This window comes from Trematomus bernacchii, unplaced genomic scaffold (assembly GCF_902827165.1).
Source record: "Trematomus bernacchii unplaced genomic scaffold, fTreBer1.1, whole genome shotgun sequence".
Lineage (NCBI taxonomy): Eukaryota > Metazoa > Chordata > Actinopteri > Perciformes > Nototheniidae > Trematomus > Trematomus bernacchii.
In genome coordinates, this window is record NW_022987727.1 from 9,443,979 (window position 1) to 9,468,071 (window position 24,093).

Here is a 24,093-nt window from a genome sequence, read left to right on the forward strand (position 1 = left end):
TTTATAAATAAGAATTTAGTGTACCGTAAATACATGGGTTTTGAGAGTTTTGAGCGTACAACAAGATAAATGAGACCTTAGTTATACTGCACAAGATGTTTTTGAGTTTGTAATTGGAGGTTTTGATATATGTGTTGTTAAAATCAAAATCAAATGTATGTATTTTATTAAATATGTTTTGCTTTTTTCTTTACTATGGAGGCATATGAGGTAATCAACGTTTTGTACAATGATTAAAAGGTAACACAGGGTGAGAGTAATTGATACGGAAATATTTTATTCTTCTGTGAAGTCTTCCTTTAAATCCACTGCTGCTACTACAGTAGGTAAATCAAGCAGAGAACTCGGTGGTCCTTAGAGGGCAGCGCTTGGATGTGGCGACTGGAAAGGAGGGTTAGTGTAGGGCACGGGATGGATGACAGATGGGGACATATGCGTTTCATGAGGGATTGAAACAGGGGGCTATGAGTCAGCATGGGGTGTGTGGACTGAAGTAGGGACGTGCCTGGGGCTGAGGCTGGACATAAGCTTGGGACAGGGCGGGTGAGGGGTTAGGGGCGGGTCATTCTGGGATGTGCGTCTCAGTACCGGGTAACAGGGAGGTGGCTGTGAGGAGGTGGCTAGATCTGGGTCTGATAAACCGAGCCTTCTGCGCAGCCCCGCTATATGAAGCCTCCAGGAGGACAAGGGAGAGGAAGGGCTGGATGTTGGGGAGGATGGAAGGGTAGAAGGGAGGGAGGAGCAGCCGCGTGGGCCAGGGGGACCCAAGTCTATTCTCACAAGCCTGTCGCTCACACGTCTGAAAAGGGACTTTACAGGGGAGGGACGGGCGGGGGGGCTCCCTGGCTTTGTCCTGCCTTCAGCTTCTGGCTCTGGAAGACAACAGAGCCAACCTGCAGTTAGACCACACCACTGACGCACATCTCCCAGTACCACTTTCATCCACCTGCACTGTAGCTAAAGCAAGGAAAGACTCAACAACAATACACATTTGCAAGTGCTAGTATATTAGCTTCACCATATTTAAGGATTAAAGTAATGGTTCTATTTCTAAAGCTTATCAATTTGTATATAGCTTCGTAAGAGTGAACATGGAAAGGATAAGTAGTAGATAAAGAACCAAAAGCAGGGTATATGCAGGAATCCTGAAGTCAAATGTAAAACCTTTTAAGACCTTTTTTAAGACCCTTTCCATACATTTTAAGACCTCATCGCCACTTCCAGTTTTAACCGGTTACATTGGCGACACACTTTACCTCACATTGACTATATACAGTATCGATTGTCCTTCCTCCTTATCTTCCAACCATCTGGACGCAGACTTGCATTTCCCCATAACGATGTTGTTTAACAACCGGCGTAAACAGACCTTCGCGCGCTATCAAGCAGTGAGCGCGCGATGTCCTGTTCAGATGACGTCAAACCCAACGGGATGCCATAAATAAACTACACAGAATCACACTACACACCTACGCAATGATTACATTCAGGCAAACTGTAGAATACAACCTCTTTGGACAATTTATATACTTATTGAAAACAAGCTACAAAATGTAATACCTTGGAAAATGCCCTTTAATACTTTTTAATAGCCTTAATTTTCGCTAAATTGATTTATGAACTTTTAATACTTTTTAAGACCCCGCGGACACCCTGCAAAAGTGACTGTAGTCAGGCAGCCATGTTTTGGAGCAGCGTGTCGGAGCCTGCTGCTGACTGAGGGGCGCAGCTCGCCAGGGTAAATATGCTGGAATGGCCTGCTGAAAGAAATTCACTGATAAGCATATCAGTTATCATGCTTCATATCCATATCACTGCAGTGCCAAGCCCAGGGACAGAAGGAATGCTATTTCATCAAAAATCAACATCAAATACAGCCGTGTGCTCGCAAGCCAAAATGAAAAGCAAAACATGTATTCTGATGAAAAGAACTTCATAACATGATTTTCATTTTAAATAAAAAGGTTTTGCCTTTAAAGTTGTTTCTTTGTTCAAACAAACCGACCATGCTTGGTCTTGCACAGCTTCCATCAACTCAAATAGAGAAAACAGAGCTCTCTGTTCCATGACATAGCATTTATCTTTAAATCCTAGGTAATACAGTTCAACAATTCCAGTTAAAGCCCCAAGAAGTCACACCTTCACCAAACACAATCTTAATTGGCTGCGCAATAAATAGAAATATTATAAAATCGCAACATATACTTGTGTAAAATTCAAATCTGAGTAAGAGCAATATTTGGTAAAGGCAAATATATACAAATATGCTAAATATGTTCAAATCTAGAAGTATTGTGTTGCTGCAGAGAAGACTCAGCCTGAAAACAGTATTCTACAGACTTCATAAAACATCATGCTTTGGTACAGATCCTCAACATGAAATCACATTTTATACATTCTTCAATGATAATGTGAATATTGTTTTCAAACTGGATCATTCCCTCTAATATTTCAAATCATATTGCATATCAGCCAAAAATAATCACATTCTTTTTCCAAATCTTGCAGGCCGAATCTGTATGTCATTCCTTCTTGTTCCTTAGCTGCATTTGTATAGCTCATTCCCTACCTCTAATCCCCCCCCCCCCCCCCATCTTTCTTGTTCCTCAGTTGTTCTGTTATAGTGTGAAGTGGTCAACAGTCCACTTTCTTTCCCTCGCTCTGCCAGTTTCCCCACTGCCTCACCCTCTCCCGCTTTCTCTTTCCACATTGATCCAAAAAAATAATTCATTTTTTTCCAGAGCTCCCTCCGTTTCCTTCCCTGCCTCTATCCCTTCATCTTCCCTAACCAAGTCTGAGCTGAGACATTCTGACAGTGTCTCTCTTGCTGCCTGCATAAAGTCTCATCCAGCCAGGTTTCAGAGGGTAAAGACTAAGGGTTTATCTTGCCATGCTGTGCGCTCTCTCTTGTTTCAAATAGTGCATTTGGGGGGTTTTCCCTTTCCTGTGGTGTGTTCTATAGGTTTGTGTGCATGTAAATCCTAGAAGGGCTAGAAGTTCCCTCCAGAGGGGGTTTCTCTCCCACACACTCCCCCCCCCCCCTCCTACCTGAAACGCCTCCATTGGACTCCTTTATTTACTTCCATAACATAATGACATCATTTCGGGACACTTGCGCCTTTAATGGCTACCGCTCCAACACATTGTACGTGATAAGCTAAAGGTCGGGACCAGAGTTGGGTGTAACGCGTTACAAAGTAACGCGTTACACTGCGCGACTTGCACGTCCACATCTCCGCTTGCAGTGCTGCATAAACATGGCTGAGTCAGCGATAACTTTCGAGGGGTGGAGGTATGCCCATTATTTTGAGTTCGTCCGAAGAATAGACAGGAATGTGACGGTGAGGTGCAAACTGTGTCCAGGCCAGAAGCTGTTATCCACTGCTGTAAACACCACGTCAAAGCTCAACAAACACCTGCAAAGAACACATGCTAAGGTGAAGCTAATAGCTAAGGACCCCCGAACCCAGAGTGAGGATGTTGTGAGTGCGCCGCCGCCGATTCCGAAGCAGCACAAATTAGAATTTGGAGGACCGGTAACCAAAGCAGAGATGGACAGGCTTGTAGCATCCTTCATAGTAGAGGTAATGTTACCCATTTGCACAGTGGAATCACCATCGCATCGTTCAGAGATATACTGCGCAAAATACAGATAGCAGGAGACAGAGGACAGCCATGGTCAGAGCTATCTGGATCAGTCTTATGCGACAATGGAAACTGAACTAAAGAGAACATTTGAAACTTTAGCAGTCTGCATGATCTGCCTGTAGGGAGGGGCGGGCCGGCCCTGCGAGTAAAGTAACGAGTTACTTTATGTAGAGAGTAACGAAGTAGTGTAATATATTACTTTTTTTTAAAGTAATATGTAATAGTTAATATATTACTTTTTTTTTAGTAACGACCCCATCTCTGGTCGGGACGTCCTAAGGAGGTTGACCAATCACAACAGAGCTGGCCAGCTAACCAATCAGAGCAGACTGGGCTCTGGTTTCAGACAGAGGGTGAAAAGAGGTGCTGCAGCACAGGGAGTATGAGAGCTTTTTGAACATTGAAGCATGGAGACATGTCACAAAATACAAATACTGAAGTTAGTACAATAAGGCCCCCTTAAAAGGTCACCTATCATGCTATTTTTAGGCAAAAGCATAGGTCTCAGATATATACAAATATATAAAAAACATGTCTATGAACAGATCACCCATTCTAGCATGCCTCATATTCCTCTATTTCAACCCTGTTACTAGAGTGCTGATTCTGGGTATAAAGCTTTATACAGAAAAGAGGGGGCGGAGCTCATGCGGGAGATTCTACAGGCAGATTGTCAGCTGCCGTGACTAAACGCCATATCATGTTCCAAACCACATCAAGCACTATTTCTGAAACAGTATGGAGGTCAAATGCTTTTTCTCTTGCAGGTTTCCCACAAGGTGAGTTCCTTTTTATATCCTGCTTTTTTACACATACTCTCTCCAGTACAGGTTAGCTCTGAGTGTTAGCGATGCTTGCTAATGTAAACAAAGACCATATTACATCCAAAACAGTCGGGCATTGTTTCTGATAGCAATGTTTCTGATAGGGCCGTGGGTGTAAAACCAGCACACATTTCCGATATTACGTCATATCTGCAGCAAATCTGGATCAGCTCCGTTGTAGCCCCGTTTTTAGAGATTTGGGTATGGAGGAAAAGAGAGAAGGTTTTGTTTTCTGACGCTGCGTGAGTTCCCTGACACACCGGGGACACGTATTTATGTATAAAAGACATCAAAAAGTGCATTTTGCATGATAGGTCCCCTTTAAATGTTCCGTGGCCCTCCGCTTTCTTTCCCCCTTCTTCGCTTTCCAGACCATTCTCCATCTCTCTCTCCATCCATTTATACCCCCTGTTGACGGAGGTCCAGTCTGGCCTCCTGTCCTGTCTAATTTAGCCAGCAGACGTGATCAGAGGCTGGCCACATTCCACCCAAAATGCCCCCTCCCTCCCTCCTTCCTCCATCTCTCCCTCTCTTTATTTCTTTCTCTCTCCCTCTCTCTCCCACCCTCCCCAGCTTGGGCCTCACTCTGCATTCCTCTCTCACTAATACTATTCCCACTATCCTCCTCTCTCTCCCTCTTGCTGCATTCCTATCGCACTTACACTACTCCCTCTCCTTTCTCCACGTCTCTAATTACATGCTTTGCCTAAACAATGCCTTATACATTACTCCCTCTTTTAATACCGTTTACTCTGTCTGCCTTTCATCCTTCCATCGCTCTTATTAGGGCTGAGATACGTTCCTCCTCCACACATTCCTCCTCCAGTGCTTTGAATCCCTCGCAGCATCCTAGGGGAATTATTGATGCTCTGTGGACAACTTGAGATCCAAAGATGGTGGCTGATTTCTATTATTTTCACAGATTTTTGTTCCTAAACTTTTTCTCAAGTCTTTAAAGGGGCTCCATTATGCTCATTTTCAGGTACCATTTCAATGTTGTGCCTCTACTGTGACATGTTTCAATGCTTTAATGTTCAAAACGTGCTTTATTATAGCTTTACCCTCATACTGCCTGTGCTGCAGCACCGTCTGAAACAAGAGCCCAGTTGTGATTAGAGATGTCCCGATCCGATCACGTGATCGGGGATCGGAGCCGATCACGTGATTTTCAAAAGATCGGAATCGGGAGAAAAAAATCGGGGATCGGGAATTATTATTTATTGTTTTTTTTTTTTTATAAAATATTTTTATCATTTTATTTAATGTTACAAAACAAAAATGACCATGTTCACGTCTTAAAGTCATCCTGAGGCCTTAGTTTTGGTTTAAAATTACACAACATCATGTATGTGTTGCTTCTTTTGGGCTTGTTTTCATAGACCTGGTTGCTTATTTCTCTCAAATCTGGCAACAGAGTGGGCAGGGCGCAGTGTCTAGCAGTAAGCTAACAAGAGGCTACGTTCAGCTGGTGCCTCGGGAGTCGGGACAGAGAAAATGTCAGGAGTTTGGAAGTATTATAAAATTGAAAGCGAAGGCAGTGTAACAGCCAGATGCAATGTTTGCAAGGCGGAGGTTCCGCGTGGTGGGAAGAACAGAGCTATGTTCAACACGACCAATCTAATACAAACACCAACAACAACACGACGAGTACACAGCGGCCACTCAGGTAACGGCACTGAAACAACCGACACTTTCAGAGACTTTTAAAAGGAAAGAGAAACTGCCCCAGAACAGTGAAAAGGCCAAAAAAATAACAGCCAAGAATAGCTGAATTCATCGCGTTGGATGATCAGCCGTTATCTGTTACCTTTTTTTTCTCTTAATGCATTGCATAAAGATCGGATCGGGAAAAACCGGTATCGGCAGATTGTCCAAATCAAATGATCGGAATCGGATCGGGAGCAGAAAAAGGTGATCGGGACATCCCTAGTTGTGATCAAACTCTTAAGGCCCTGACACACCAGGCAGTCACCAGAGAACTCGCCGACACCGACACCGACACCGACAGTTCCATCGACGAGTTCTCCTGCGTCTTGGCCATGTGTCGCACTGGAAATCACCGCAAAGACTTCAGCCGAGCACGTACGAACTGCGCATGCGTGAGTGGCAATAACTCTCCTTAGCAGCAGGCGGCGGTAGTGTGTATTCGTCATTCAAAAGAGGCAACAACCGGAAGACAGAGAAGAAGAACAGACTGATATAAACAAACAAATAGCGTGTGCATTCCATTTTCACTCTCGTCCATCGAAAACATGGTTTAGAATATAAAAATACATGAATGATGAAATGAGCACATAAAGTGCAGACATACTATAAAATCACAGTTAACCTGTTTCACACCATCCCCCCGGTACCGGGCGGATAAACGCGTCATTTGCAGGAAACAACGTCTAAGGAATCTTAATATTGAATAAAACTATGAATGTGTTATATCCATGTAACGGGAAGAAACTCAGCTAACTGATCTTTTTAATTTTCTTTTTCAAAAAAAACCCACAATGCTAGCACTCAGCCTCTGAATTAGCCTCGATCGAAAAAACGGGACCTACAAAGGCACTTAAACTCACTCATAACTCCCTTATTACTTATCCTAGATGCACAACCAAACACTCTTTTTTGGTGTCCTGGAGACACTGAATCTACCGGTACCCACCTCAACACTCAGTGATAAACATTCGCGACGCTATCAACGAAAGCGTACATCATCACATGTGGAGCTAAGAAGCTAAACATGTAAATATGGCTTACCTTGGTCAAAAGTGGTCTTCAATGGCATTAAAACGATAAAAAAACGATGCTGCAGTTAATCCATAGGTTCATTCTATGTGTCTGTGCCTTCTTTGAAATTATTTCTGATAATCCATAAGCAATACAACTGCGTTTTAGTTTCCAAACTCCAGAAGGAGACATTCCTCCACTTTGGTTTCGTTTTCCACACGCGAAGCGCCCACATTTTTTCTTTACAACGTGTGTGTGAGTGGGCCTCCCCCTTCGATTCTATTGGCTCTAACGGTCACAAGGGTATGTCAACCAACCAAATCGACCAAGGGGGGCTAGAGATAGGTCAAATCCACCCAAATGACCCCAAAAGTGGGGGTTTTTGGCTAAATCTCTCTAAAAAGGTCAAATTTCACTTGTTTTGCATCAATCTTGATACAGGGTACTTATTATATGTTGTACTTTGGATTCCTAAAGCTTTTAGTCTACTAACCCATCATCCAAGGGTAGTTTTCACTATCTGTAAAAAATAATTTTTGGACGGACACTATAATTTACAGTTTTTTACTATGTAAAATCTGAATTTTCTTTAAAATAAAAAACATTTATATTGATTCTGACACTTCTACATCCAACTCACAGGTTTATCATTACTTTGAGAACAAAGATTATTAATTTAACCCTTTTAGAAGGGAAGATATGGTCATTTGTTCTGGGAATGTCATTTTCGAGCCTGAGACCTGAAAAACAGGCTCAGAGTGGAACAGGTTAATAGACCTGCATCTGATGATCGCAGTGTTCTGGCGGGTGTGTAGTTTATTGAGTCAGCAATGTAATAATGGCCACTTCTTGCTAAATTTACGATGAGATGAAAAACCGGACTTGACCAAACAAATCACGGAGCTCTCAGCAGAGGACAGCCGGGGACGCTCCCGCCGATATCAGAGATGTCCCTGCTATGTGTGGGAGGTAAGAGGACACATTTAAGGGCTATGTTTGATGTCTTTTAAGTATCACCTGCTGGGGTTTAGCTGCTGTCCTGTGCCTTTTTTAATCGTTTGTTTACGTCCCTCACTTCCGTTTCGCTAGGTGAGCAGCTGATCAGAGTGCTTTCTTTGCCCGATAGCTTGTGGCCGTATTTTGGCCGATTCAACATGTTGTCGGCCGGGTGTCGACCGTGAAAGGCCAAATAAGGCGTGTCACGGCCGAGGGTTCGGGACACACCAAATTGACTTTGGGCGACAAGGAACGCGTTGTCGCCAGACAACGCAAGACGGCCGAATACGGCCTGGTGTGTCAGGGGCTTTAGGCCTCCTTCACACGGGAACGTTTGCGTTTATGCACAGTATGCGTATTCAAAAAAGTCTTCCGTTCACATGCATTCGTTTCATTTAACGTGTCTGTTCAAACGAGGCCGCTGGAAACGCTGTAGTACATATGCCAGGACTGTAAGTGGCGCTGTAACTTCCGCCAAAATACACCAAAAGCAGCGAAGAAGAGCAGCCCGAGCAGCCCCGCAGCAATGTTGCCATGGCTACCCTTCTGTTTAGGCCCTGCGGTGTATTTAGCAACATGTAGTTCATGTAATTCTCCATGTCCACTTGTTGCTGATGGTTGTGGTAGAGGAGCTGTAGATTTTGCACTAATATCTGTAGCATGGTCAGTAGCAGTAGCACTAGCAGTAGCTACTGACAGGAGGAAGTGTGTGGCGATTGCTGGTATTCAGCAGGATATAGTCATTTCCTCAGCATGTAAATATATGGATAAATGCAACGGGGAAGTTAACTGAAAGAAACCGAATCTGTGGATATTGCATCGACCGACCAAGAAGCACGTCTCTGTGGAGAGGACGGCTCAGAAAGAGAGATATTCTCTACAAACACCGGGTGAGATCGCACCTTTGTCAATATAATGGATCAATGCATGAAATCTGACTCTGTTTATTTTGTTTAAGGAGTATATTGGGCGTTAACAATTCTGGTTTGCCTTTTATAATATTATTTCATTCAAGAACCCCTTGTGCGTTTAATTAACACAGCTATTTTTGATAGTTGCTACAGCAGTGAGCAGGAGAGGTGGGGAGAGGTGGGGCTATCGCTATTTTTTCAGGAAATATTCGTATAGAGGTGATTACACGGACTCGGTTGACCCCCCAGAGCGTTTCGTTTGCAAATCTATCCACCTTGGGACCCGTTATCGTTTGTGGGGTCAGTTTCTATCGGCCTCGTGTAAATAATAGGGCTATACGCACGCGAAACTATGCAGATACAAGCAGTTTTCTCCTCGTGTAAACGGCGCCTCAGAGATGTCCCCACCCCTTAGCCTATCACATACAATGTGATGGCATGCTAGCCAATAGAAGCGCGAGTGTTACACGGTGATGTCATTATGTTACGGAAGTAAACAAAGGAGTCAAATGGAGGCGTCGGGAGGGAACTTCTAACCCTTCTAGCATTTACATGCACCAAAACACACTACAGGAAAGAGAAACCCCAAAAAGCATAATTCGGCCCCTTTAAACATTTCATACTGAGCTAACAGTATAAATCCCTCGATCCGCCATCCTTATCTCAACATGTTTTCTGACTTGTTATGATTTGTCTTTTCCGTCATCTGGCTCCCTGCGACTGTCAAACTCAGCCCATCTCTTTCACTATGACGCACCTACAGCACTCTTTCATTAGCCAACAGACTCAGTACATTGCTTATCACACTCCTCTGATGTCGTTATCCTGCTCTAATGCTTGCCCTTGCACTTTGTCCGTGCTGTACTTTAACACTGTACATTTCCTTTTCTCTGTTGGGATGATTCACGCGTTGCTGGTTACTTATTACTAGGGCAGTGCCTGCTGGGATAAGCAAATACAAGCATTCCTGTCCCTCCGTAAGAGTTACTGGCCATTCAGGACTGAAACCGTGTGAGCGATGAGCAACGTCACCAAACAAACCTACGCCCTGAGAGGTTGCTTGAAAAGCTGTTACATGGGTGACAACCTAGAAACTCTTTGTGTTTTGTGTGTGCAAAATGTTCTGGATGACTGATGAAGGCAAACACGGCGTCACTCAACGCAAGAGAATCTCTACCGGAAACCAAGTATTACAGTCTAGGCCTGTCACTGTCACCATAACTTATTCTGTTGGAAGATAGTGTCCCAAAATAATTGTGATAAACAATATTGTCCTATGTAAGACCATTTCTTGCTACGGATCAAATAGAGCAAATAAAAGCATAATAATGCAAGTACACCCGTTCAAAGAGCAATGGACTTAATACTGAAGAATAGTTAGACATTAGAATTGGATTGTAACAAAAATATCTTAAAACCCCAAAATGTTATATAAAACCAAACAACCAAAACAATAAATTAAATGGAATAACAGGCTCTGTTGACAAAAAAGGGCAATGCCCAAATCTCATAATTGAAGACAAAACTCATGTAACCACAACAGGCAATATTAAAGGTCAGCAAAGAAGATTGAGGGCATCACTCCATATATCACACGGTAATTGTCCAGCTAGAGCAGCAAGTGCAAGGATTTGACTAAAGTCTTTTGTAAATGAATTGAATCATCCACAGACAAGACAACTGAGGCAGGAGCAGGACAGAAGACGTGGAGCACACGGTTAGAAAGCTTATAACAAGGTGCAGCACATTATTATTACTGGTGAAGATGCTTTTAGGTTTTGTTTTGACATATACTGTAAAGCAAATGATCACTTTAGCATACTACTGATTCTTTCCAACACAGGCTTCAGATTAGACAAGGATTTATCAAAAAGAAACACCTACAAAGCTATCCACAGAGCAGATGTGAAACAAATAACCATAACTCAAACACTTAAGTTGCTCTTTGCCAGCAGTCCCTGATATGTAACAACAAGAACAGAAAACATTCTATTTCAAAAGAGCAGAAACACTCAGTGGACTGAATCATCACATCTGACTAATGATGGCAACAATCCATTTACACCGAGCTTATCAAAAACAGAGTGGACCAGGAAGTAGCTCTCAACCCCCCCCCCCATCTAAGGTTCAGCCTGGAATGGTGCCATTAACAATGTATTTATTTGAAATGAGATCGTGTGTGGAGCGTCTCTGACACATATACTAGTAGGAGCCACAACTACATGAACCGTCAGACAAATCCAAATGAAGTTGCAGAAAGACAGTTTAGATAGACCTTATCTGAAGTGGGGTTGAATGAAGTACTTATCCATAGTCAGTGTATTGCCTACATTAGATGGCCATTGGCACACCTCCAGTTTGGAGAAACAGACAGTCCCAACAGGAAGCTGAGCAATGTACTGCTGTGGATGGCGGCAGAAGCAATTGTATTTTAGCCCCTTAAACAAATTTGATTTCTTTAAGTGTGCGCTATATTTAGAATATTTTCACTGCTTTACCTTGCTGTCGGAAGGACCTATCCTATGACATACTGTAGAAGTTATACATGCTCTATTCCAGCTGTTTTCAAAGTGTGAGGCGCGCCTCCCCGGGGGGGCACCAGAGAGCTTCAGGGGAGGCGCAGCGTGAGAAAGAAATAACAAGAAACAGTGAAATCTAGCTAGTTAACTTCAGCTAACTTTATGCGAGCGGCAACATGGATCGATTTTTTGTGAAGTTACCTAAAGTGAGAGAGGAGACAGCGTCTGGCAGAAAACGTCACTTGCACACTTTTGGCTGTCTGTGGAGACCGAGTTCCCCCACCTCGCCAAAAAGGCTGTAAAAGTGCTCATTCCCTTCGCCTCCGCCTACCTGTGTGAGTGCAGGTTTTCCGCATTGACTTTGATCAAAAGCAAGTACCGGTCAAGCAGGGGCGGATCTACTGGGGTGGCATGGGGTGGAAACTGCCACCATAAAAATTGCCCTGCCACCCCAGTTGGCAGCTTTGTTTTGAAATAAAAGTTGTGGCTCATCGGACATTTATGAGAGAAAATCCCTAATGTCCGAGTGCAAGTGAATGCAGCACAAGACGCGAGCCTTGTAACCCCTCCCCCGGCCCTGGCGCGAGCGAGCGAGGAAATGGCAATTTCATTTGAACGGGACGGTGCAAAACGAGAAGCATTGGGACCCAAGTAGACGGAAGGAATGAGGTATTTGTGGTCTACAATGACAGAGAAGAGACTGTCAAGTTTGGCTGTGCTCAGCATTGAATCAAAACGCACTAAAGCTTTAGATCTTAATACGTTTGTGAGGCGTTTTGCTGAACAACATGGTAATCACCGCATTCAGCTGTTGCATGCCAACTTGATGCTCTGCTCACGGATGACTCGATGAGCATAAGAAACTGTTAAGATGATGACCTTATGTGTGTAAATATTTTTTTTTCTTTGTGGGGGTCTGCCCCCAAAAAACAGTTTTAAGTCCTGAGAAAGTCAAATAAGACGGTGTGTAAAACTACACTGCCCAGACAAAAAAGTAACCACTTTGATTTCACTAGGCCAGTAGGTAAGGGCATTCCACTGGATAATAATACCCCTGCATTATAGCAACAATAACAATAACAATAATAATAATAATAATAATAATAATAATAATAATAATAATAATAATAATAATAATAATAATAATAATAATAATAATAATAGCAATAATAATTGGGAGGGGGGACGCGGCTGTTCTTATGTTCTCTGAGGGGAGGCTCACCTTCCCACACTTTGAAAACCCCTGCTCTATTCAAAGCCACCAGTCTCCATTGACAAAAAGAGTCATTATACTTAGAAGAACACAGGTGTTGCTGGTCTACCGCTGCATTGATTGGTTGTTTGTGTGCCTTTTAATGAGCCTTTGATCAATCAAATGAACCAAAGTGGCTAAATTATGTTTTACTGCTTCCTCCGTCCAGAGCAGTACATTGCTTAGCTTCCAGCTGGTACTCCTGGCTGTTTTTACTAAATAAGGGCATCTGGCCCCAATCTAACACACAGACTATAGTAGTACCTCACAAAACCCCACTTCAACCCAAACTATCCCTTTAAAGCTACGTTTGTGTTTTCAAATGCTAGTAATACTGCTCCCAGCATGCTTTGCAGCACCAATCAGCCTTAAAGAGACTTGAGCACTGTTAATCCACCTATGAACGGACCTCTTCACTGCTGCCATGACAACAAGTAAACAGTGGACACCTCACTGCCAGCCCAATAGTCATGAGCACATTGTTCAAGGATGGGGGGGGGGGTTAAATTGGTGTTTGTGTTGAAGCAATTTGAAAAATGTCCAGTAATCGACGCACAGTAACAAACACTTGGCCACTTTGTCAGCAGTGAACAATACGATGTTAATGGCTGGTCCGTGATGTAGCCTTGATGCATAAACAACAATAATGTGGGCATTATTCAAGAAGCAGACCACAACAATACAACGACAGACACTCACAGCCCTCCATCCAGCCCTTCATCGGACCATCTGCCCACCAATGAATGAACACTCAGTGCACCTAGCCTAGGATAAATGCAGGAATTGGGTCCATCTATCCAGACAAATAAAATGGGATTCCAAAAATAACCTCGCATGACACGCATGGACTGAACTGGGCCAAGTCTAGACACTTTTTTTCTTCTTCTCACACATACAAATTATGCCAACGGAAATTGTCCGTCACAAATGTGTTTACAATCCCTGAGAATGGGGATTATGTTTCTATAAGCTCCATACACATTTCCCCAGATAACTTTGTAATAAGATGTCAGGGCATCCACACTGTTGCCCTGTCTGAAGGCTTGCTCTTATGCAATAATGACCAAACACATCGCGTCTGACTACTGACCATCTGAGACATTTACATAATTGCTCATTACAGTCTCACAGGACACAGTAGTAGTCTAATGCGGTGTGAGCCAGTGCCAAGTTAAGACTCAAATTATGGACTGATTTCCAAATTCAAACTGTTTTTTTTTTTAATAATTCAGCAGTCAATATCTGAAAACTGAAGGGGGGGGTGAGACTAAGAGTAGCCCTTCACTATGACCTTTCTCCCATGCTGCTGATAACAGGGAAGAGTTTGAAGTTGATTAGCCTGATAAACAAGAAAACAAAGAGGGGTGGGGTGTAAAGAGTTACTTCTTGATGCAGAAAAAATTATAATAGGACATTTAAAACCCAATTTTTAACATTATAATTGCCTGTGGCATTTGTGTAAGACCGGGATGTACATTCATTACTTTTTTTGGTTAAAACAAAGGTAATAAAAGATAATGGAAATTAATAAATCTGTTTATTTTACTATGGATCTTTACAAACAGGTTATGTTTCAAAAGTAGCACTTAGTCCCACAATGAGAAAAATATAAGATTTTGATGTTGCAAGATGCACTGATAATCCCATTGCAGCCCTCAAATTCGGATACAAATCTTAAAAAAATATATTCCAAAACTAAATATTTTTTCATAATTTGTCAATATGATATTTTGTTGTTATGAGAGCAGATTTCAAAGATATGAGACATACACAAACAGCTGTTAGTGTTTAAAGGTTCTGATCCCCAACATAAGGAAGCTGATAACTCACTACAGATAATAATACAGGATCTATAAGCTGATAATTTGCTGCATCACCACACTGCAGATCCTTTAAAGCTGGGACCAACTGGTGCTAAGCGGGAAGGTGATGGGTGTAGACGAATCAGGAGGGAAACAGGGTCTTGGGCACATGGGGGCTAAAGGGGGGTTGTGGCTGCATTAATGCAAATGTGCGTCTTCTGTTTTCCTTTTTTACGAGGAAGTGCGTGTAACATGTGTTATGCCTGCTTGCCTGTGTTTTCATGTGTTTTTGTGCGTGAGCAGGAGTGAGCCCAGCGTGGGGGCTAGTGTCTGGAGCGTGTAATTGAAACACAGTCCCATGCAGAGCCACACACTGACCCCACTAATCTCCTCCTGACAAAGTGGCTTAGCTTCTATGGGGTCATATGGCACAGCGAGACAGCTTAAACACAACAGAGAGCGCGGGCCGACCTGCCCCGGCCAGCAGACCCTCTGCGTTCAACAGGTCACACTTCAAAAATCAATTCAACCAAGATTCTATATATATACTGACAGAACCAGGTTTCTGCTTATCTGTAAACACGTGCAAACAAGGACTAGTAAACTAAAGTGATGAGCAAATATTACAGGAAATAAAACATCCAAGTGATACAACTAACTACTTCCCCCGGGTCCTGAAAAGATAAAGGAATTCTCCAGTGATAACATACACCATATGCAGGACAATAGTTATTGTGATTACACCAGAGCCTGAGAGGAAGTAAGAAACAACAGGAGTACACTCAAAAGTGTACTGTATGTGCAGTCACACAGTATAAACACACCTCCTATGTGACTGCCATGCCACAGAAACAGGATATTATGTATTTGACAATTACCCCAGGGTAGTTTTATAAATGGTGGTCAGAGAGAAGTGAGAAACAGTAAGAAACCTAGCACATTTCTTTTCCATCTCTGTTGCATAGGTTTTTCTTCTGTGTGTGTTTTCCTGCCCTTGCAGACCCTTCTAAAGTAAATTCTCAGCGAGGCCGCTGACCTTTAACTATGTGGGTCAGAGAGTGACACCAAAGAACTTAGCCAGAGCGGGGGGATTGTTTGCAATGACAGCTTTACAAGGAAACAAATACAGTACATGAGCAATATACTGCCTCAAAGTAATACTGTGGTGTTTTATTGCGGTATATTTTTGATTATCTTAACAAATAAACGCAAAGCTTAAAACCATATTTAGTTGCTTCTCATACGTCTGAGCTATGTTATTCATAACTAACACGAGACCTTTGTTTGTATATCCGCAGTAAAGCAGAGCAGACTTTACAAATGGGTGGAAAGTGGCTATTTGTTCAAACACTTCCTCTGAGCTTACCTGTCCTCTGCAGGAACAGTCTGAGTAGAGGGCTGGCCACGGAGATGGCTTTGTGGTAGTTATCGTCATTGTTGATGGGCAGCAGGTCCCCGTGGACGTCGGCGTAGCCCACCAGGAGCTCCACGTTGGGGATGCGATGCACATGCTGCAGGAGGCCGTAGAACTCATCGAAGCGGCCCGGCTTCGACCGATCCAGTGAGAACCGACGAAACTCTGCACCGAACTGGGATGGAGCAGAGAGGCAGACATGTGAGCACAATTATAAAACATGTGGGTATGAAAAAGAAAGAAAAAGAAAAGATGCAATCGCCATATGGGCAAGATGTAATCATAAGCCTATGCTTGCAATGTGTGCAAACAACATTAAGAAACCCTTTTAAAAAGGACTGCGTTTTTCTGGCTCTGACTGATGAGGGCTGCACAATTAATCAGATAATAAAAGCATACATGATTGTGGTTTCCCACAATTAAATGAAAATGATTGACTATTAAATGTAAAAGGTGTGCTCCAGACATAAATGTTGCTGCTGCTTACCAGAGTAGAAGAGTCATATTTAACAGAGAGCACGGGAAAAGCATACAGTATGAGCCTTATTCTTATTCTGATGCAAAATATACATTAGCAGTAATGTAGCACATTTTCAACATGGAAGTGATTTAAAAAGTACAACAAAAAAAGAATTAAATGTAATATTGGTGATCAAAATATTGATCTGGATAATCCTTGTCAACTTTTTAGCCATCATTTTGCAGCTATACTGATAAGTACACACTGTTCTGGTAGCCTAGCTAATTTCAAAACCGCTGTATGCAAGAGTCTGTCATCCATGTGGACAACTAACACACACCGCATGTGATGAATTATTAATGTGTACTTTGGGATGTGTGTATCTCTACGTGTCTGTGTTTGCGGATGCAGTATGTTCAAGGCTGAACAGCATTGTCTAGTCAAGCTGGTAACAAAGACTGTCAGCCCCTCAAAACACATAGTTATCAGTTTGGTCTCACTGGATCAATAGAGGTAAATGTCTAATTTTTAGGCACCCTTTTGATGAGACACTGAGCCTAATGTCCCATTGGTGGTGGTGATGAGAAGTGTTGTGGTTACTGTTGCCCAGCGCTGACAAAAGATGATCTACAACTCACTGCCAACCTGGACATCTGATGCATTTAGTAGCTACATAGTAGAATTAAATTAACTCTAGGTATGGGAACAGGTCCCAATCCCGTTTCCCGCATTCAGACATGAGTAGACAAAACATTTCAAATTACCCTGTACTGCTGGGTTTGTAAAATAGCAGAACAAAGTAAAATAATGAGTGTTTTATAACTGCGTGAATAACGTGATAACTGGATGAAAACGTATAACTGTAAACGTATGAAGTAACACAGACACAGTCAACCGTATTGAGTTCCTATAATAAGTTTTGAGCAGTAAAAAGCGCACTGAGGCCCGTCCCCCAGCTAGATGTACACAGAGAACCATGCCAGGGGCATGAGCACTGTCGCGGAAGGAGCCATGAGCCTGTCGCAGGCCGTATAACACCTAACGCTCCGGAAAATAACACAATAACAGGCAGCTAATAACAAGTCATACCAGGGTTATTTGACATAATGACACGCAGTTATTCTAAAACTTGATCTAAACTTTGAGTCAATATTTGATACGGGCAGGGTGGAGCGGCGGAGGTGGCTGTGACAGGTGACACGGGCTCACTGCGGCGTCAGCTGACATAACCTCCACCTTAAAACTTACCCAGAACAACTGAAATATCACTACGCCAGGGTAACATCAAAGTTGTAAGTATGGCTATCTACCAGAAATGAGTCAGTGTCAGTAAACCTGTGTTGGCTAGTTAAGCTCTAGCTAGTGCCTGTGTCATTTGTGCGACATCATAACTTGCTATCAAGCCACTTAGCAGGCTAAATTAGCTAAGGTAATCATCTTTGGGGGTAGTTAAGAACACACCAGGTAAAGTGAAAAATAAGTCTCTATTTGAAGCTGTTACCTTGCTCTTCACCTCCACGGCACTCAGAGAACGGTTGCTCGGCACTCGGTGGTTTTTGTTCATGTTTCGCTAGCAGCGGGACCGCCGCCAAAGCACTCACACACTCGCCCTGCTCCTGCCGCGCCACCGCCGCCGCTGCTCGGTATCCAGAACCTCACGTATCCACCAGTTATTGGTCCAGTCTGTGTCCCGCGACTTCTCGGCGTCCAGCGGTTTGCTTTATTCCTCCGAGAATGCGACAACGGCTGCCAACCAGGCTAGCTCACCCTGTGAACTTCTCTCCTCTCATACTTGCCGCTGCCAGTGTCGCTGTAGCCCTGCTGTGTGTCGTGCTCTGCCTCTCTGCTCACTCTGCGTGGAGAGGGGCAGCACCACACTTCAAAATAAAAGTCTTTCTCTCACCCATGACGTCACAATAAGAGCACTTTATCATTCTACCTTTCTGTGGGCAGATAATTAAACTATGTAATAAAATATATTATTAATGGTTTCTCCTATCTATCAAAAAGTCATCCACAACTTCAAGAATAATCTTTTTTTTTATAATAAATGATTTAGACATAATGAATGTTCTATACAAAATATTTATTTTGGGTCAACAACATCTTGATTGGCAGAGTATGACTGTAATTTAATTATACATCTTTTGTATTTCCAATAAGATATAAGAAGTAGGCTACGCAAAATGGTACACAACATATATCCAACAAATCCATATTTTCCAATTTCTTAAATAGTGAAAACAAATGTTTTTTAACAGGAATCAAAACACATTTATTTTACAATTGTTTTTATTTAAATTATTATTTGTTTTAAATGTATTAATAATTGTTCTTATTATTCTAAACTAAATATGATAGAAAAATGTATTTGCCAGTTTATTATAGCCTACTTTGTGTAGTTACATTTGTATATTGTTTACACATGGGGGGAAGTGTTTTTTAAATTAATTGTCATGGTGATAAATACAGATAATATAACATTTATTCAAAGTAAATGTTATAGATGACTGGAACAACTTCTCTGCTGTTGCATGGTGACACCTCCTGGCCAGAAGCCATATAGCTCTGCTGATACCTGCCTGACTACACTAAACCATGTGTTTTATCTCATGTTATATGGCTTTGGGATCAAAGATTGTGGTTTTAATGGGTTTCAAAAAGGACATTTTTGTCATTCACATTATGACATATTCTGGCATCACACTTTTATATATTGAGCTGAGGTTAACTTACAAAATTGGATAAAAAACAACCCATTAATTCAGCCAAAATGACCAAAAAGGTGAGACTTACGTATGAATGTCAACTATCTGCACAAGCACTGATGGCAGTCTGCAGGAACAACTGAAGAACAGTGATGTCATCCGTCATCCACCATCTCTCATCCACCTGAAAGTAATCTACAATAACCACGTGACACAAATTTACAATGAATGAAACAAAAAATCGTTTGAAAATAAAACCTAAAAAAGAACCCAATAACTCAAATGCAATCTTCGTCATTCTAAATCTATATGCTTATCATATGGTTAGCTAAATTAAAGGGCTATGTAGTTTTATAAAAAAGCTAATGTGTAGGGAGACCAGGGACAGTTGCAACACGGGTCGGTTGTAACACCTTCAATATCTCCAATCACAAACAAGCTAGAGTGATGAAACTCACTCTGTCTGCACATGCGCAGATAGATGGTAAGATCGCTGAGAAAAAAAGGAGCCACGTTTGAATTTCTCGCGTAAGATATCAGCAAAAGTGTGTTTCTGAGGTAAAAAATTAACTAAAATTATATGATGTATCTTTTGGATACTGTCTTGAGTTCAAATGTCTAGGAATCCAAACCAGTATTATTAGAATCACTGTTTTGTAAGCTAAAACCACCTGTATGTAAATTGTAAATAAGCCATCTGTATGTCAAATATGTCTTATATGTCTTAAATTAAATGATGAATTGGAAATGGGGGACCCTGATGTAAACAAGACGAAAGTCTTTCTCTGGTCTGCATCCCCTTAACAATTGTATGTTTTGAGCTGTACTGTACTGTACCCAATATACAAGCTGTTAATACACTTTTCAATCAATCAATCAATCAAACAAATATAACTAGCTAAATATGGGTCAAGCTAGCAATCAGGCAGGTTCACAGGGGGTGAAAGCAAGACTGGTGGTCCTGGGACGGTTGTAACGGGACGGTTGTAACATGGCACATTTACAATGATGGCTCATTTGCTTGAATGATCATTCAAGCATACAGTTGTATTGTTGATTGGTGTGCATTGTCCCTGTAAAAATAAACAGAATAAAATACTGTACAGTAGGCCTAAAGTGTGTGTGTGTGTGTTTACAGTATGCCAAATGTCAGAAAGAGGAAGACAGACAGGGGAGTGCCACTTGCTCTGCTGCAGAGGGCCTCAAATGAAGTTGAGAAGGGCAAATCATTCAGGGAAGTGGCAAAGTCCCTGGATATATGCCATGTCACCCTGTACCGGTTCCATACAAAGAGGCTGAGGCTGGAGAGTCAGGGATCACAAACACCCCCAAGAGTAGGCTACTGGACACCAAAGAAGGTGTTCTCAACAGAGCAGGAGATGCTTTTGAGAGACTATCTGATGGAGGCAGCTGATTTATACTATGGTCTCAGCTCAAAGGAGTAGGTCTACATAATTAAGGTAGAAGCACCTCTCAGAGAACAGTTTAATCCTTCACAGAGGATGATGCTGTGTGTGTTATCTGTTATCCTGTTCATTGTTCATTGTTTGTTGGAGGATGTGTGAAACCCCATTCAAATCTTGTTGCCTTAGAATTTGACAGCTTTCCCTATTTGTTGTCATGTGTGAAAAAAGGTAACCGTTATTAACATGTTACAACCGTGCCTGGCATGTGCTACAACTGTCCCTGTACACAAGGACAGTTGTAACAGTTGAGTTTTTTAAAAAAAATACATTTTCCAACCTGTACTTATTTCATAAAAACATCTTAAATACATTGTTTCAGTAGCTGACATATTGATAATGTATAATATAGCAAAATGGCTATCCTATTGTAAATGTTTTTTTACTTATTGGGGAAAAGCCCAAAAAGTGTTGCAACTGTCCCTGGTCTCCATACATATTTAATCATATCCATTTAGGACTCAGAATGAGTATTTGATAGATAGGATAAAGGCTTCCATGCATAAAGAATATGGTTTTCAAAGGCACATCATTCTCCAAAACCTCACCCTACTCATACCTCAGTTGCATATGCTAAAATAGTATGTTATCAGAAAACAATGCTGCATTAACACTAGCATAGAAACAAGGTAAAATGGTATTTCCAATAAAGCAAGTCTATAACCTTTGCTGAACACCCGCCACTGTGCACTGAGTTTTGCCTTTCTGAGATTTTCTTCTTCCGCTGCTTTAAAGCACCAGAAGAGTCAGAAAGAAATGATGCCTATGACTGTTGTCTGAAATATTGCTTGAGATCCATAAAAAAACAAAAACATAATGTGTATTTTATTTCAAGTTACCTTATTCGGTCTTAATTCGGTGTGTACTTTGCACCACTTATGAGACAACATCTCAGAAGTATTTAATCACTAACTGCAAGCTTTGATTCAGAACTTTATCGAAAGAGCTCTCAAAACAACTTCAAGGGCAGAGAACACGTTTATTTCGCACTAAAAATATATTCCCTGGCAGCAGGGTCATGTAGTGACAAAAGAGTCTGTCCTTCAGCTCGACAGAACAGGATCAGCTACAATGCTGAAAAACAAGAACAAGACAGTGCCAGAGCTGCTGCTTTTAAAACATCACATCTGAACAATGGTACAAGTGGTACAATTCAAAATATATTTAAATATCCATATTGTTTTTTTTTGTCAAGCCAGGTAATGACTGTATCCTTAAATGACCAGAAAACCTGAAATGAAAGACACTCCCCATACACTCACCAGTAGTTTTTGTTTACTACATTCCTCACTCCCCAATTTGCGGGTGTTCCTCTCCCCCATCTGCTGTGCACACAGCTGTACAGATGTGTCAGAAGTGTCTGACCTCCCTCCCCTGCGTCTCACCGGTCTTTTTACTATTTGCAATGTGATGCAGCTACCACCGCTTTTTACCTGCGGTACAAGAGGGGGCCAGTAGCTAACTCAACTTTAACATGGACGATATTTTAGCCCCCCCCTGCACACACACACACACGTCCCTTACCCTTCGCTCCCTCTGCCTTTCTCTCTCTCCAGTAAGATGAGTGTCTGCAGCCCTATTCATGATGTTTAATTCAGCTTTTTAGAAGGACAGAATAAAGGCTATATGCAACATGGGGAGGCTGTGGCTCAGTGGTAATGCGCTGATCTTCAGATCATGGGAAAACAAGTTTGAGTCCCACTGCAGTCAGCATGTCGATGTGTCCCTGGGCAAGACCCTTCAGCCCCAGTGAACCACGTGCTTGTGTGTCCGGGGCGGGAGATTCATGTGATTGGTTGTTGGTCGATTTTCAGACACGCCCACCGGCAAGCTTCAACGCACGCCGCCGTGTGGACGTTGCGTGACGGCCCGTGCACACGGCGGCGTGCGTTGAAGCTTGCCGGCGGGGGGGGCTGAAACTCGACCAACAACCAATCACATGAATCTCCCGCCCCGGACACACAAGCACGCGGTTTGATTGGCTAGAGCTTGTACTTGCATATGATTCAATTGGCTGACGCTTCCGCCGAAGCTTCAAAAGTTGAACATTGCTCAACTTTTGCAGCGAGCAACGCTTCTGAAGCTACACTTCGCTCCCACAATGCAGTTCGGCGAAACGTGACGTCACCCCATTCAAAGTGAATGGGCAGAAGCGTTGAAGCTTCAACGCACGCCGCCGTGTGGACGGACCGTGAGGGGCAGCACCGTGTGTGTGTGTGTGTGTGTGTGTGTGTGTGTGTGTGTGTGTGTGTGTGTGTGTGTGTGTGTGTGTGTGTGTGTGTGTGTGTGTGTGTGTGTGTGTGTGTGTGTGTGTGTGTGTGTGTGTGTGTGTGTGTGTGTGTGTGTGTGTGTGTGTGTGTGTGTGTGTGTGTGTGTGTGTGTGTGTGTGTGTGTGTGTGTGTGTGTGTGTGTGTGTGTGTGTGTGTGTGTAGGGTGACAATAAAGGCTTCTCAATTCTCTAATTTCCCCCTCTCGACTCCTATCCTCGACTCCTATCCTCGTGACTTAGTCCTGCCCACAGGAGATGCGAGCGGAGGAGTCGAGGAGGGGAACCGAGGAGAGAGGAGTGGAAGCAGCAGGCGTTTAGGGTCATTTTAAAGAGACGTCCATTATAGTGATGGGAATTCCGGCTCTTCTTGGTGAGCCGGATCATTTGGCTCGGCTCACCAAGAAGAGCCGGCTCTTTCGGCTCCCAAACGGCTCTTCAGTTTACCACATATTATACCTTTTATAATTCAATCAAATGTAGCCCTTTTTTGACTAATGATTTATATGTGTACACATATCACTTAAATTATTCAATACATCCTTGGTACTGAAGTATTCAAAAGTAAAAATGACATGTTTAATATCAATTATTTGCTGTGGCCAATTGTTTTCATTGCATTTACAGACCCTTGTATCTCTCTGATACCACCCAATGAATGCACAGACTTGCTTGTAGAACCACGCTACACAAAGCAGATAGCAACACCTATAAAAACTTAAGCATAGACATTTAAAAAAAGGGGCTACTGTATCAACATTTTAAAATTATATTTAAAGAAAAGGCCCTGACAAAACAGCAGGGCTCTATTTCAGTATTAACTATAGAAAAAAAGACAGCAACAGCTGACATCAAATCTTTGCCGAGCCCAAGGATAATCATAAATAAATAACATAGTGAAAATAAATATATTGCAATGCTCAGTACAGCAGCATCCAACCGTCTCTAATCATAAAAAAACATAATACAAATAAATGTATTGCAATGCTCTAAACAGCAGCATCCAACAGTCTCTAATCCTTGGATATTACATGCCACTGCATGCATGCACGGAGCAGCTGTAGCGCGGAGATCATCATATCATTCTGTCTTGTATTACTTAACAAAAAATA

General features: G+C 42.3%; 1 protein-coding gene across 1 annotated transcript in view; it reads right to left on the reverse strand.

Annotated features, from left to right (window-relative positions):
- Positions 1-18,396, reverse strand: part of pard6b (par-6 partitioning defective 6 homolog beta (C. elegans)) — a 28,201-nt gene extending 9,805 nt beyond the window's left edge. Inside the window, exons 1-2 of the mRNA XM_034145230.1 lie at positions 18,046-18,396; positions 16,037-16,259 (exon numbers count right to left, since the gene is read on the reverse strand). Coding sequence (XP_034001121.1) covers positions 16,037-16,259; positions 18,046-18,108 — 286 coding nt within the window. The 5' untranslated portion in view covers positions 18,109-18,396. The remainder of the gene's footprint in view (positions 1-16,036; positions 16,260-18,045) is intronic.
- Between the last annotated feature and the right edge of the window lie 5,697 nt (positions 18,397-24,093).